The sequence below is a fragment of the Culex quinquefasciatus genome, chromosome 2, assembly GCF_015732765.1.
Source record: "Culex quinquefasciatus strain JHB chromosome 2, VPISU_Cqui_1.0_pri_paternal, whole genome shotgun sequence".
In the NCBI taxonomy this organism is placed as follows: domain Eukaryota; kingdom Metazoa; phylum Arthropoda; class Insecta; order Diptera; family Culicidae; genus Culex; species Culex quinquefasciatus.
This window is the reverse complement of record NC_051862.1, coordinates 172,076,149-172,092,295: the sequence shown is the minus strand read 5'-3', so window position 1 is coordinate 172,092,295 and position 16,147 is coordinate 172,076,149. Positions and strand designations below refer to the sequence as shown.

The window sequence follows — 16,147 nt, the reverse complement described above, 5'->3', positions numbered from 1 at the left end:
ACCCATGGTTGCCCCTCCGTTGCTGAACAGAACCGTAATATCCTTTCAGCACTACTGATTATATGCTTCGACGATCTAGTGGTGATTCTCTTATCAACAGCATGTATGAATGCGCTGAAAAGATAAAACACCATGATTGCTAAAGCTAGATCAGTTGCGAATAGGTAACAGTCATTGGCCACCAACGGCGCCCGCCATGTCAGTTTGTAGATCTCGATTTTAAGGGACGGGAATGTTAGTTAGCGCAGGTTGCTACTAGGGCAGCTGATTTACTCTGTGCTTACACCCCACAAGCGCCAGGAACCTGAAAATTTGTTAGTAGGATAGGGTGTTTGGTCAGGATTCATCATAGAAGATGATGATGCGACCCAAAATCATAGTGTTTGTTGAAAGGTATTATGTTTTAATCTCAAGGCAAGCAATCGGATGCTGCGGATGAGTCATTTCCCGTTTATCGGCTGTTAACTTTTAATTGAAATGGATTTATCTTAGACAGCCGGCTGTGGAAAGATAGAATCAAAATTATTTGTAATTAAATGATGAAGAATTTAACAGTCTGACTTTTTAATTGAGATGTTTTTACGAGTTTTACATGATTCATGTTTAGTGGGGTACTGATTAACGAAGCGAACGACGAGTTACGATGTTTATCGAGCTGAAATGGTATGATAAGGTTTTGTTGTTATTGCACACCGACGACGAATGCGAAAAACCCTACGACCCGACCGAAAGGCATCGCAAATCAGACTGACTCAATTGTCATCGATGACAACCAGAGCCAGCCGCACCTTTACACACATACACGCACGCGAAAAAACGAAAAACACACCGACGACGATCGCGAAAAAACACGACCCGACGGAAAGGCATCGCAAATCAAACTGAGGAAATGGAGAGAAAAAAAAATAACATAAAAAAACCTACTCACATAAAACCAATCACCCCATGCACACAAATAGCAACACAAAAGAGACGAAAATTATCACGAAAAAACAGGACTGCGCGTCCCAAGAAGCACTGCACTTTTGATGGCATTATTTAATTATTATGCCCAATCACCTCATGCACACAAAGAGCGACACAAAAGAGACGAAAAAACCCGACTGCGCGTCCCAAGAAGCACTGCACTTCTGATGGCATTATTCAATTATTATGCCCAATCACCCCATGCACACAAAGAGCGACACAAAAGAGACGAAAATTATTACGAAAAAACAGGACTGCGCGTCCCAAGAAGCACTGCACTTTTGATGGCATTATTCAATTATTATGCCCAATCACCAATTCAAGCTACGCAATGAATCGAATTGATTAAGCTGTCCATGTGCCAGAACTGTTTTCAATTGATTTATTGTTCATAATTTTTCTGCCAGACTTATTCGCAACTGTGTTAATAAGAGATGTGAGCATTTTTCTGATAAAACTGATCAAATTCGAATTCGCTTGACAGTTTGACTGGAGGAACGAATGAGTATTTATAACCATGTGGTCACGCTGTGTACTGTTAGCCACCCTGGTGTTGGGGTTTCCCACTGGACACGCCATTGACTTTTCCATCTATTCCACGGAGAGTGCCCTCGCTAGTTTTATCGACACCTTTTCATCCGGGCTGGCTGGCATGGCCGGTAATCTGATACAAACGGTCGTGGATAACCGAACGATCGATCAGGAGGTCACTTTTTGGTGCGGTCGGCGAGGGTATACGAATCTCCAGCAGACATTCGTGGATGATAGCGCAATTGGGAGCAAACTTGATCTTACGAAGCCTGTTGCCATTATCACCCATGGATGGCAGAGTAGGGGGAACGTTACGTGGGTACAAGAAATGGCCGGAGCTTACAGCAAATACGTGGACAGTAATGTTTGCGTAGTGGATTGGTCTAGGTTTGCCCGGTACGGTTATGCGATCGCGGCCAAACGGAATACCCGATTGGTGGGCAATTATTTGGCGGTTTTCATGCAATTTTTGACTCGGAATGGAATTACTCCGTCCAAGATGACCTTGATCGGGCACAGTTTGGGGGCCCATGTCTCGGCGTTTGCTTGTAAAAACTTCAGCGGTCAGGTGAAGGAACTGTATGGATTAGATGCAGCGGGGCCACTTTTCACTTTGCCGATTGACGTTGGAACGAAGAATAGAATTGCCTCCACGGATGCTGGATACGTTCAGATGATTTATACGACCCGTTATCTGCTGGGAACTGGAAATCCGATTGGCCAGGCCAACTTCTTCCCGAATGGAGGTTACCATCCCCAGCCTTCATGCTTGCTTCCGATGTTGACGTATTCTGATGCATATGGTAAGTACTGCAGCAGGAACATTGAATGTTCTGATAACTAACAAATTGCATCGCAGAATATTCGTAATCGGTTTTTTTTATATATAACTCAATGATATCTCTTGCTTTTAGTTCCCCTAGCCTGCAGTCACTCTCACTCTCATCAATTGTTTACATTGTCGCTGAATCCAGCTTACGTGTACAAAGCAAAAAAATGCGGAACATATCCTACCTATTTGTTGGGATTATGCTTGTACAACTCCAATGATGTATTGGGGATCTACTCGAAAAAGTATGTTTGATTCTAATTGTTATTATGAGTTAATTGTAATTAATTTTCATCATTTCAGGTCTTCTGGAAATTTTTACTTTAATCAGAAAGTGTTTTATCCGTTTGTTTAAAAATATTAGCTTGGATGAATTTGATTGAAATAAAATAACTTTTTTTGAGATCAAGTTACATCCAATGTGTAACCTGATATTGAAACACTCAACATCCACAAGTGGTGATGACCAATGTCAGATCTGTCTGGACCACACTGTCCTGACAGTTTGTTAACCATGTCATGGTCGTTGAATGGCTGGGAAATACTTTCCACACTTTTGGGTTCTCCGCAACCGATCTGTCCATTAGAGTGAGTTATTTATGTACTCATTGTGGACATTTAATACAAAGCGCCAGTTAGTGTCAGTTGGTTGATATTCCCCGTGGCTTTTTACAATAGTAATTCACTAATTGGTTTAAAAGTCACTTCCCTTTTTTTCAATTTGCGGTTCACCGAATGTATTATGTTACACTTTGTCAGCTCCTAATTTTCCACATGAATATAAATTGCGCTGCAAATTTCCACCGCACAAACCAGATGGTCCCACGCACGCATTATTTTAAATTTTGCCGCAACAAATTGCGGCATTAGATGTGCCCTTACTTATATCCGCATTTGATGTGCCCGGGGGTCAAATTTACGAACAATTTTTCCGCCCACTTTTCATCATCAAACAAATCAAAAAAATGAAATGAACACGCTGGGTCTTCTGTTCACGCACGAGCTTTGGTAGTAGGTAGCTGCTGCCAACTGCCAGAGGGGGCTTTTGCGCGCCTTTCTCCTCAACGTGTTTCTTTCATCGTTGCATAGCACAGGGCAAATTTTCATTTATCAATTTCAACGAAACGTAAGTGTGATGGTGGGGCGGGACTTGCAGGATGAGGGGTGAGCTGAAATACTTTGAAGGATTTTGGGTGGTATTTGAAAATTTGTTTTTTTTTTTTTAAATTTCATCATTTCTTTATTTCATAAATACAACAAAATTTATAATTTCTCGAGAAACAGTCTTAAAATGAGTCAATGTAGCAATAACATCATACAACTGTTTTTTTGTTGTATTCTTTGAGGTTATGCAAGTGCATCTTATGTTTCGTCGTACTGCGCAGACTCGTTCAAAAAACGAAGTGATGTTTCTTTAGAATTGACATAGATGACTCTGATGGCAGGGAGTGGTTGATCACAGAAAAGGTTTACGACATTTGTAGCCAGATGGAAATTTAGGTTAACAATCCTTGTTTTACTAATTTGAATGACGAAATATTCCTTGTAATTTAAAAAAGTTCTTATTTTTTATTGCAAGACGATACATTGCCAGATGACAGTCCAAAGTCGATAAGCGACTTAAATTCAATTTTCTGATCCTGTCAAATACCTAAATACTTTCAGAGATGGTCAATCTTAATCATGACTTTAACGGAAAAAGTCACGTTATGAATAAACAATAATTTTTTGGTGGATACAACTCGAAAACGGTTCACGACATCGAAATTTATTTGAGGGTGCACAGCAACCAAGGAAGTTGTCGTTCTTCTTATTTCAAAATTGCAAACTTACGGACCCAATCCTGCATCAATTTGTTTGTATAAATAGGCAAATTTTGTTGAAATCGCTTAGTAGACAGTACTTTAAGGGATGGATAAAAAAATATATGGATAGTTCTCGTAGTTTCGTAAATACTAAAATATCTGTAGCCGGGAACCGTGGTGTAGGGGTAAGCATGATTGCCTCTCACCCAGTCGGCCTGGGTTCGATCCCAGACGGTCCCGGTGGCATTTTTCGAGACGAGATTTGTCTGATCACGCCTTCCGTCGGACGGGAAGTAAATGTTGGCCCCGGACTAACCAAAAGGTTAGGTCGTTAGCTCAGTCCAGGTGTAGGAGTCGTCTCCCTGGGTCCTGCCTCGGTGGAGTCGCTGGTAGGCAGTTGGACTAACAATCCAAAGGTCGTCAGATCGAATCCCGGGGTGGATGGAAGCTAAGGTGTAAAAAGAGGTTTGCAATTGCCTCAACAATCAAGCCTTCGGACACTTAGTTTCGAGTAGGAATCTCGCAATCGAGAACGCCAAGGCAATGCTGTAGAGCGAATAATTTGATTTTGAAAATATCTGTAACAAAAATCTTGGGGCAAAAGCTCTGGTTGATGTGCTCCGTTAGTACTTCGCGATTGCAAATTTTATTTTACATTTGATCTTTTCGTTTTTCTTCCATGCTATTCAAAAATCATGATTTTTTCGAAAAATTGGTAAAAAAATGCGAAAAAATGCATTTTAATGTTCGACTTTGCATAATCAAAAACAAGAGCACGCAATGTAAACAATGACAAACACGTTTTGTTTGGTTGACCATTCTGTGCATTGTCGCGATGTATGGTTGAATATGGTTGCAAAGTCCCCAACAGCGATGGAATAATCATCATCAAAAGAAAATATTTGGACGATCAATAAGAGATAAAATCCGAAGGAAGCTTGGCTCTTTTCTCTCGCGCACGAACGATCGGTAAAAAGAATCCAAAAAAATCATTATCTTGATTATTCGGCAGAACATCTTTTTCACTACTACACTTGCAAGTGTAACGTCACACGTCAAAATATGACCTGTCACATTTTGTAGATGGGCAATGTGTGTAAACAAAGTGAAATAAATATTATTAAGTGGTGCTGACAAGGAAATTCACAAAAAATCATCAGCAGATTGATTTTCTTGGAGAATTTCGGGAGCGATTTTCTTTTGCGTGATTTGCCTCCTCTCTCTTTCGCGGGTGAAGAAAGTTTGCAAGCGAAATAGATTTTTTGCGATTATTCCATCCCTGGTCCCCAGTTATAATTAGTTACAAATATTTACGATAGTCGGGCTTGTATGTGTGTCATACGCGTTCTGACCTGATATCTCTTTGGTCAGTTGTCGCACTTACATCAATTATAGCTCGACGAGATTAATTTTTTTTAACATAAAAAGAGACAACAATGCACGGAGCTTTTCGTTTTTTTAATATCTCAGGATTGAAGTAGAATTTTGGGGATCTGTGAAGGTCAAAAAGTGAGGCATTGTGAGCTGCATAAAATGGCGTTCTTAACTCAATTTGTCCCAAAATGCACGTGCGACAAGATAGAATGACAAAAAATAAATAAATCTTTCCCAGTTCCTGAGGGGAACACCCTTGAAGAGTATCGGAGCCGGCATTTACAAACTATGTTTGATTAGTGTAGGAAATCGTAAAAATCTCGATTTTTGATGTTTTAAATGAAATTTATATTAATTGTATATAAAAAAGTTTTCATGAATTTCATGAATTTCGTAGATTGTTTTGACAAACATGATAGTTATAAAAATCGAAACATAGCAAACAAACAACAATGTAATGAAAAAGCCAAAAACACATTGATTCGAATCATTTTACATTACAAGAGCCGCATCTATATATTCACGGTATAGAAAGTTGTGTTTCACCTTCCTGATCAAGAATATGTTCGATTCAAAATATCTATCGGTATCTATCTATCGGTGAAAATTGCGTTTTTCATTCCGAGAAAAACGCGTTTTAATGTTTGACCTTGAATAAACAAAAACGAGAGCACGCAATGTAAACAATAACAAACACGTTTTGTTTGGCTGACCATTCTGTGCATTGTCCCGAAGTTTGGTTGAAGTTGGTTGCTGGAGTCCCGAATTATAATTACAAATGTTTACGGTAGTCTAGCTTGTACGTGCGTCAAACGCATCCTGACCTGAAATCCCTTTGGCATTTTGTCGCACTTACATCAATTTTCAGGGAGTGACAAGATAGCACGACAAGATTGGAACTACTTTTAGTATAGCATAGCATAGCATTGGTGTCTACCCGTAGCTGCTACTTCGTTATTGACCAGGACCCCCAAACATTGCTCCGTGGACGACAGATGAAAAGTAGGAACCAATAATTCCCCCTTCGCAATTTTCAAAGGTCCCTATCATGCTGATCAATACCGATGCCGGCCACGATCATAGGTAAGACACGGGGAAGTGGATGGGAATGTTAACCGATACTTGAGTGATGGGACCGCTAAATCAGCTGCGTCTCCGACAAAGTATCACATGAGTTTTGAGGGGTTAGTAAGATGGGTATGCGGTCAGGATTCACTGTGGTAGGTGATGCGACCATAAGCAATTTGTTTATCGGTTGAAATTTTAAAAATCTTAGGCAGCCGGCAGCGGAAAGATAGCTATCTAGGGATTTAAATATAGTATTAATTCGACCGCAATTCTCCAGAAATTCTCCGTCGGCGTGCCTTCCGATCAACGGTGACGTAGGAAGGGCTTCATTTATTGAAATGATTTTATATCATAAGCCTTAAAAAATATTCGACGGCGTGCCTTCCAATCATCGATGATATAGAAAGGGCTTAATCCAGCAATACGACTTGCTAGTCTCAAAAAAATAGGTACGTTTTTATAAAAAAAACTATAAAAAGAGAACAACACAAAAAAACTCATCGGCCAACGAACGCAAGTGAAAAAAAAAACAATGAAAAAATAAGAAGATAAAAAAAACAGAACTGCGCGTCCCGAAAAGCACCACACTAATGATGCTATTATTTAATTATAATGACCAATCACCCCATGCACTCGAACAGCGACTCAAAAGAGACGGAAAATATCACGAAAAAACAGGACTGCGCGTCTACACAGGCACCGCACTACTGATCCGACAAGATTGGAACTACTTTTATATGAAAAGTGACAAAAATTTTCGGAGCTTTTTTGGTTTTCATTGAATATCTTAGGATTGAAATCGAATTTTGGGGATCTGTGAAGGTGAAAAGATGTGGCATTGTGAGATGCACAAAATGGCGTTCTTAACTCAATTTGGCCCAAAATGCACGTACGACAAGTTAGCACGACGACGACGATATAATAAAGCTTATTAATAAATTGTTAGAATTTACTTGAGCCACCATGCGCTTCCTCCCATGGTATCATATATGGGAAAACACATTTTTTTAATCGTAATTTTCATCGATAGAATATTTTGAATTGAATACATTACTAATCAGGAAGGTGAAACACAAACTTCGAAGTAAAAATCACCCATGGGTGTTTTCGATTAATAATATTTTGCATGGTAGAAGCGTGTATATTCGATAACTTGAACTTGAATATGAGTCAATGATTTTTATTATAAAGAAAATGCTAAACCAAGCTACTTAGTTGAAATGGCTGAAACAGCCAGTTATATGTTACACATTTTACAAGCCCTTGTCAAAATCTGTTCTAGATTTGTTTGACTCATCTATTAGCACCTCCGTGGTTAGATCATTCATGGTCAATGTAGATTATCACAGTCGTTCGACGTTAGACTCGTAGTCGTCTTTTACCACTCACTGGATACTCAACATTGTGAAATGAAGTGCTGGTTATTGTACGCGTGTCTTGTTTTGTGCTGTTCCAGTGCTGTGGTTTGGTCCGCTCCGAATCCCTTCCTTTGGCCACCAGTACCAGGTGCCTACGGAGGATACGGATATCCATCACCGTATGGTGCTTACGGATCGTATCCGTACACCACCAAGAAACACAAAAAGTGGTTCCCAGCTCCACCTGCGATCCTGATTGGTTAAATTTAATGTTTTAAAGTGATGAATAAAGCAAACAATTAAATTAAAGCTGGTTTCAATATTGCGCCAAATTAACCCACTAGAAAAGCAATTATTTCCAAATCCTATGCACCGAATTCGGGGAGTTGTTCAAACACAGCCCGTGTGCACCGCAATCACAATTGAAACCGATGACATGTTACTGATTTATGATAGTGTCCGCGGCGGTGCTCATAAAACCGCAAACAGGCCGCGTAGTCCCATCGATAAGCTTCCATAATAATACCCTTGTCCAGGGAGGAGCGCCGGAAGGGTTAGGAAAAGGACCGATATTACACATTTTACAAGTTGCTCTAAGCCGTGTCGAGTGATGTGCCAATTTCACACTGACTGTCCGCAGGACAGGGAATGACGTATGTGCTTGAGGCTTTGTATCGGGGTTCACATTGAAGTGGCTTATCTGCTTCATGAAAAATTCAAGTTTCAGAATAAAAAAAAAACTTTGATGTGTAAATTTAAAATATGTTTAGTTATAAAATCTATAAAAAATATTTAAGACACTTTTGCCATTATGTTCAGTTGCAGCTAGTGCAATGATAGTGTCATGCGATTAGCACTCAACGATACACTTACCTTACTGAGGGTGCGGTAGGTGGAAAGAGGAGCTGGTACAAGTGAAATCTGCCATCGTGGAATTTTGTGTTTTGCATACTTTACAATATGATGGACACTGTGGTCTCAGCTGGACATTTTCAGGAAGTATTATGAGAAAGCTGATTGAGAAATCTCATATGAGCTAGTTGGGAATGATGCTAATCATTTGGCATAAAAAAAAATAAAAAAAAAACAAAAATTCCTGAAATTTCCAAATTTGTACCAAAAAGCCCAAAGTGCCCAATACCACGATAATGAGGGACCCGTTGGAGGCCGAACCATCAAACATCGAAACAGCGCCGTAAATTGCGTGCATTGGATCATCGAATTTCCCTCGCATTCTGCTTGTCTGGCGTGGCTTGGCCTGACCAAATCAACCCCACTTTCTCCCTTCCGCCCTAACCTAACATTTTGGTTTGACCTCTGGCCGGCCGGCCGGTCCACGATGGTGGTAATGAGCGTGTTCCGAGCGGTCGCGGTCTCGCAGGATTGCATTTGGGGTTGCGTTGGCCAGTTGCCCCGTATTGCCGTATGGGTCACCGCGGGACAACCGCCGAGTAATTGTTTTCGAGGAGTCTCCAGAGGGAATTTCCTCAACCCATACTGTACTAGTTCAGCTACTGCTGCTAGGGGAGGGATTTTAGTTTTGTGCTTGGGTTGGCGGGAATCTGCTAATTGTTTGATTATTGCGATAAATTAGCTATGGAGTATTTGACGGGATCAACGAGATTGACCAATGGGGGGTCATAAGCTGTTGGCCATCGAGGCGGGTGACGTGTTAAGCTCGGCCAGATTGGGATTTAAGTGGCTAATTGTGATGCATTTGCAGAAGGATTTGCTGACAGGCACTTGTCAATGCATTTCTTTGATGGGACTTGGGGTGTCTACATATTAGAGTGATTTAATTTGACATTAGAGTGGTTCAACTTTTCTGAAACCTAAATGTTATATTTAAGCCATAGACAATTTATATATTAGAATTATGGACATGGGTTCACCGAAGATGGTCCAATCAACAGAATAAAGTTCTAGTTAATTTATTGGTCAAATCATATTAGCTCATATCGTCGCCTTCGTGCTAACTTGTCGTAGGTACGTGCATTTTGGGCCAAATTAAGTTTAGAACGCCATTTTGTGCAGTTCACAATGCCTCACCTTTTGACCTTCACAGATCCTCAAAATTCTATTTCAATCCTGAGATATTCAATAAAACCCTATTCCTTTCTTTAGTAAGAAGGGTAAAACCCGAAAAACTCCGTGCATTGTTGTCACTTTTCATATGAAAAAGTTTCAATCTTGTCGTACTATCTTGACACAGCCTGAAAATTGACGTACACAGAAAAATTGTGTAAATTTGGAAGGTGTAATTTTGGAAGGTTGAATATTACCTCTTTTATGATGGAATTTTACCTCAATTTTGACTGAAAAAGTGACATTACAACAGAATAGTGGTAAAATTACACATTTTCAGAGGTAAAATTACACATTTTTTCTGACATAAAAAATGTACCCCTTCCCAGATGTAATTTTACCATGATTTTTTTTCTGTGTAAGAGCGACAATTGGCTAAAGGAATTTCAGGTCAGAACGCGTTTGACTCAAGTACGAGCTCGACTACCGTAAAAATTTTCAATTATAACTAGAGGCTCCGACAACCAAATTCAACCAAACTTCGGACCAATGCACAGAATGGTCAACCAAACAAAACGTGTTTGTTTTTGATTTTCATTGCGTGCTTTCGTTTTGTTTATTTCAGGTCAAACCTTAAAACGTGTTTTTCTCGGAACGTCAAAAAGCGACGTACGACAAGATAGCACGACAGCGTCGATATTTTGGTTATAAATATTACATAAACCAAGCGCCTCCGTTCAAGGGAGACGCAAGGTTTCATCATGAAAATTCGGGAGCTTTTAATACTAAAGTGTTGTATGAAAATAATAAATTTACTCTGGGGACCATCCATAAACCACGTGGACACCTTAGGAGGGAGATTTGTTTTGTATGGAAAGATGGGGGTCTGAGATAAAACAAAGTGTCCACGTGGTTTATGGATGGTCCCCTGCATGTTGTGAAGGGATTTTCTGATAAAATTTCTGGTGTCGTCGACAAGACCACATATCTGGAGCAACATTTGAAAAGTGCTCATAAGCATTTCTACAACTGAGCAAACATCGAAACAGCGCCGTAAATTGCGTGCATTGGATCATCGAATTTCCCTCGCATTCTGCTTGTCTGGCGTGGCTTGGCCTGACCAAATCAACCCCACTTTCTCCCTTCCGCCCTAACCTAACATTTTGGTTTGACCTCTGGCCGGCCGGCCGGTCCACGATGGTGGTAATGAGCGTGTTCCGAGCGGTCGCGGTCTCGCAGGATTGCATTTGGGGTTGCGTTGGCCAGTTGCCCCGTATTGCCGTATGGGTCACCGCGGGACAACCGCCGAGTAATTGTTTTCGAGGAGTCTCCAGAGGGAATTTCCTCAACCCATACTGTACTAGTTCAGCTACTGCTGCTAGGGGAGGGATTTTAGTTTTGTGCTTGGGTTGGCGGGAATCTGCTAATTGTTTGATTATTGCGATAAATTAGCTATGGAGTATTTGACGGGATCAACGAGATTGACCAATGGGGGGTCATAAGCTGTTGGCCATCGAGGCGGGTGACGTGTTAAGCTCGGCCAGATTGGGATTTAAGTGGCTAATTGTGATGCATTTGCAGAAGGATTTGCTGACAGGCACTTGTCAATGCATTTCTTTGATGGGACTTGGGGGTGTCTACATATTAGAGTGATTTAATTTGACATTAGAGTGGTTCAACTTTTCTGAAACCTAAATGTTATATTTAAGCCATAGACAATTTATATATTAGAATTATGGACATGGGTTCACCGAAGATGGTCCAATCAACAGAATAAAGTTCTAGTTAATTTATTGGTCAAATCATATTAGCTCATATCGTCGCCTTCGTGCTAACTTGTCGTAGGTACGTGCATTTTGGGCCAAATTAAGTTTAGAACGCCATTTTGTGCAGTTCACAATGCCTCACCTTTTGACCTTCACAGATCCTCAAAATTCTATTTCAATCCTGAGATATTCAATAAAACCCTATTCCTTTCTTTAGTAAGAAGGGTAAAACCCGAAAAAACTCCGTGCATTGTTGTCACTTTTCATATGAAAAAAGTTTCAATCTTGTCGTACTATCTTGACACAGCCTGAAAATTGACGTACACAGAAAAAATTGTGTAAATTTGGAAGGTGTAATTTTGGAAGGTTGAATATTACCTCTTTTATGATGGAATTTTACCTCAATTTTGACTGAAAAAGTGACATTACAACAGAATAGTGGTAAAATTACACATTTTCAGAGGTAAAATTACACATTTTTTCTGACATAAAAAATGTACCCCTTCCCAGATGTAATTTTACCATGATTTTTTTTCTGTGTAAGAGCGACAATTGGCTAAAGGAATTTCAGGTCAGAACGCGTTTGACTCAAGTACGAGCTCGACTACCGTAAAAATTTTCAATTATAACTAGAGGCTCCGACAACCAAATTCAACCAAACTTCGGACCAATGCACAGAATGGTCAACCAAACAAAACGTGTTTGTTTTTGATTTTCATTGCGTGCTTTCGTTTTTGTTTATTTCAGGTCAAACCTTAAAACGTGTTTTTCTCGGAACGTCAAAAAGCGACGTACGACAAGATAGCACGACAGCGTCGATATTTTGGTTATAAATATTACATAAACCAAGCGCCTCCGTTCAAGGGAGACGCAAGGTTTCATCATGAAAATTCGGGAGCTTTTAATACTAAAGTGTTGTATGAAAATAATAAATTTACTCTGGGGACCATCCATAAACCACGTGGACACCTTAGGAGGGGGGGGGGGAGATTTGTTTTGTATGGAAAGATGGGGGTCTGAGATAAAACAAAGTGTCCACGTGGTTTATGGATGGTCCCCTGCATGTTGTGAAGGGATTTTCTGATAAAATTTCTGGTGTCGTCGACAAGACCACATATCTGGAGCAACATTTGAAAAGTGCTCATAAGCATTTCTACAACTGAGCAATTCTCTACGAAATTGGTCTATTTTCATCAATTTTATTTTTGGTGCCTTCGGTATGCCCAAAGAAGCCATTTTGCATAATTAGTTTGTCCATATAATATTCTATACAAATTTGGCAGCTGTGCACACAAAAATGATGTATGAAAATTTAAAAATCTGTATCTTTTGAAGGAATTTTTTGATCGATTTAGTGTCTTCGGCAAAGTTGTAGGTATGGATACGGACTACACTGGAAAAAATGATACACGGTAAACATTTTTTTGTTGATTTTTTACTAAACTTTTCGTCACTAAAACTTGATTTGCAAAAAAAATACTATTTTTTTTCATTTTTTGGTATGTTTTAGAGGACATCAAATGCCAACTTTTCAGAAATTTCCAGGTTGTGCAAAAAATGTTTGACCGAGTTATGAATTTTTAAATCAAAACTGTTTTTTTTAATCGGAATATTGGTGGCAAAAAATTTTTGCTTCATTTTTCGATGTAAATTCAAATTTGCAATCAAAAAGTACTCCATAGAAATTTTGATAAAGTGCACCGTTTTCAAGTTAAATCAATTTGTATGAGATCTTTTTGAAAATAGTCGCAGTTTTTTATTTTTTTTTAATTACTGCACATGTTTGCCCACTTTCGAAAAAAATATTTTTGAAAAGCTGAGAAAATTCTCTATATTTTGCTTTTTTGAACTTTGTTGATACGACCCTTAGTGGCTGAGATATTGCCATGCAAAGGCTTAAAATAAGGAAAATTGAAGTTTTCGAAGTCTCATCCAAATAACCCACCATTTTCTAATGTCGATATCTCAGCAACTAATGGTCCGATTTACAATGTTAAAATATGAAACATTAACATTTGAAACGGGTGTAATATTAATGTTTGACCCTTTCGAAATGTTTGTCTTGACCATAACTCGTAAACAAAGCCAAATATAGTATGCAGGCTGACGTTTCTACAAACCAATGCAGGCAAACAAACAGAGCAGGCAAACTACCAATCTGTCATAGGTTTGTTTGTTTGTCACAGTCTAGTAGCTCCTTAAGTTTTTCGAGAGGTGCTGGAAATTCAATTTTTGGTGAGGTAAACGTTAGATTTCCCAAAAAAAAATGCATTCTAGATAGAGCGTCCAATTTCACGCCTGGGAAAAAAATCTGGGATCTCCCGTGAAACATAGTCTTATTTACAAAAAAAAAAATAAAGACATTTTATTAAATTTTGATCTGATTAGCTGGTTTGGAAATTTCATGTCAAGGTTTATTTCAGATAATTTCAATTTCTGAAGCACTCAAAACTGGGAATTGTTCTAGCTTATTTGTTGGTATCATGAAAATATCTGAAACATGATTGTCCAATAAAATTAATGATTTTCGAGAAATTAGAGTTCGAAGTAAAAATATCAATCTGCGTTCAATTCCACTGCTCAGTGCAATCACCCTTGATCCTCACTTGATCTAGCCCAACCCTAGCGTGGTAGCTGTAATCTAGATACTTGACACCCATTCCCACTATATTGAGTTTACCCCCTCAACCATCCCCAGTTCAACTTGCAGTCTCCGATATCAAAGCTCAGCTGGCGTAGCAGCTGATGAGGGCCAACTGTTGATGTCGATGCTGCCATGACTCCCCCCCCCTACCTGTTTTCTTTGTTGTGCTACCAACCCAGCTGGGGAAAGGGTTTGGTCCAGAGGTCCAAGGGTTGAAAGAAGTGGAAATTGAGTGGCATCATGTAAAAAGGTGAACGTGAGTGGAAAAGCAATCTCTATTTGACACAGAGTATTATTTGCCTCGACCTAGCCATATCGAACGGGTTGGACCACGGGTGGGGTTGAGATTTGTACTCGATGATAAATGATTCAAGAGTTATTTAAATCCCTTTCAACCCCCGCCTTCCCCTTTCATTTTTTGTAATAATATCGCTGCAGTCTGCCCATTGAGCTGAACAAAGTGGAGCAAAATCGAAAAGATGAAGGGGGTAAAAAAACCGGGAAAGAATTATTGGTTGGAAAATTGGCTCCACAGAGTAGCTTTCCACTCGTGCTACACAGACACGAACGAATGCAAATTGGATCATGGTATGTTCGTAGTAAAAGCCCCCACTCGGTTGGACACGGCGGCGAAACGGTGAACAACGGTGAAGAACTTAATTAACCGATAGACCGGGCTATGTCCGTGGTGGTGTGGCGTTGGCTCGGATATGTATCTGAACACATGGTAGAGTGAACTAATTTTGGACCAGCATCCGTGCTTCTCAGGCCGCCTCCACCGTCCGTTTTTGGAGGGTGCTGGAAAGCGTCGGGAAAACCGTTCAAAACTAGTGGTCGTGTTGATATCAGGGATTTAGGTAGGGTGGTGCTGTAAATTGAGTAAAAAAGTTCTGCAGACCATGGGTAAAAAATTTACTGAATTGTGTCTATAAGATCCAACTAGCTTCTCGAATGCTGATGCAAAACATGTGTGTATTACAGTTACCAAAAAGTTTTCACTCCTACAATGCTCTATGTTTCAATGCGATTACACTGAGAAGTTATTCTTTAGTGAGCAAATTGATCAACACCCTAGCACGACAAGCCTTCAACCATAGTTATGAATATTTAAAATCCCAGAAGAGTACAGGCCTGCCAACAGTCAAATAACACCTGGCCGTTATCTCTGGCCAAACTGTATAGGCACACCGGATCCTATCTGACCCTGTTTCTTCTCGATGGTCGTTCGGAATCTATCCGCACCCGTCCCGGTAGAAAGAGCGCCATACAGTGTCGAGTATCGTGTAGACCGAGCAACTAGCTGTTAACGTATTAACTCGAGCTAAAAATTTGTTTTCCGCATCACGAGATAGTTTCACCACAACGCCTAAGGGTTGCGGGGATGCTCGCTTTATCAATTGTGGCCCATCCAGGGGGTCGTTGTTAATTGGCACGATGCAACAAGCATCGAGGCTTTCCTTCGGTTGGGGAATGCAAAACGTAGACTAACTTTTTCGTTGTAGGGTGCCACCTATTTTGGCTATTATTTTCACCCCTGAATAGCCAATTTTTCAACAGGAAAATACCGGAAAACGTATTTATTCGCCAGTGGCTTTGCGCTGCACGGTGGGACAGTAAGTTTCTATTAAAAACAATTTGTGTGAAATTTGTGTAAAATTTCCTCAATTGGAACCAAACATAAAAAAAAGAATTTAACAAATGAGAAAAACATCAAAATAAAGCAATTTGTAAATTTTCAGCAAAAGTTAAACCATCTCACAGTGACTCGCGAGTAATTTGAT

General features: G+C 39.8%; 1 protein-coding gene across 1 annotated transcript; it reads left to right on the top strand.

Annotated features, from left to right (window-relative positions):
* Positions 1-1,273: 1,273 nt before the first annotated feature.
* LOC6037531 (lipase member H) lies at positions 1,274-3,483 on the top strand. Its single transcript, XM_001847379.2, has 3 exons — positions 1,274-2,300; positions 2,412-2,571; positions 2,630-3,483. Exons 1-3 carry the CDS (start codon positions 1,484-1,486, stop codon positions 2,679-2,681), a joined length of 1,029 nt encoding a protein of 342 aa, XP_001847431.2. The 5' UTR covers positions 1,274-1,483; the 3' UTR covers positions 2,682-3,483.
* Positions 3,484-16,147: the final 12,664 nt, after the last annotated feature.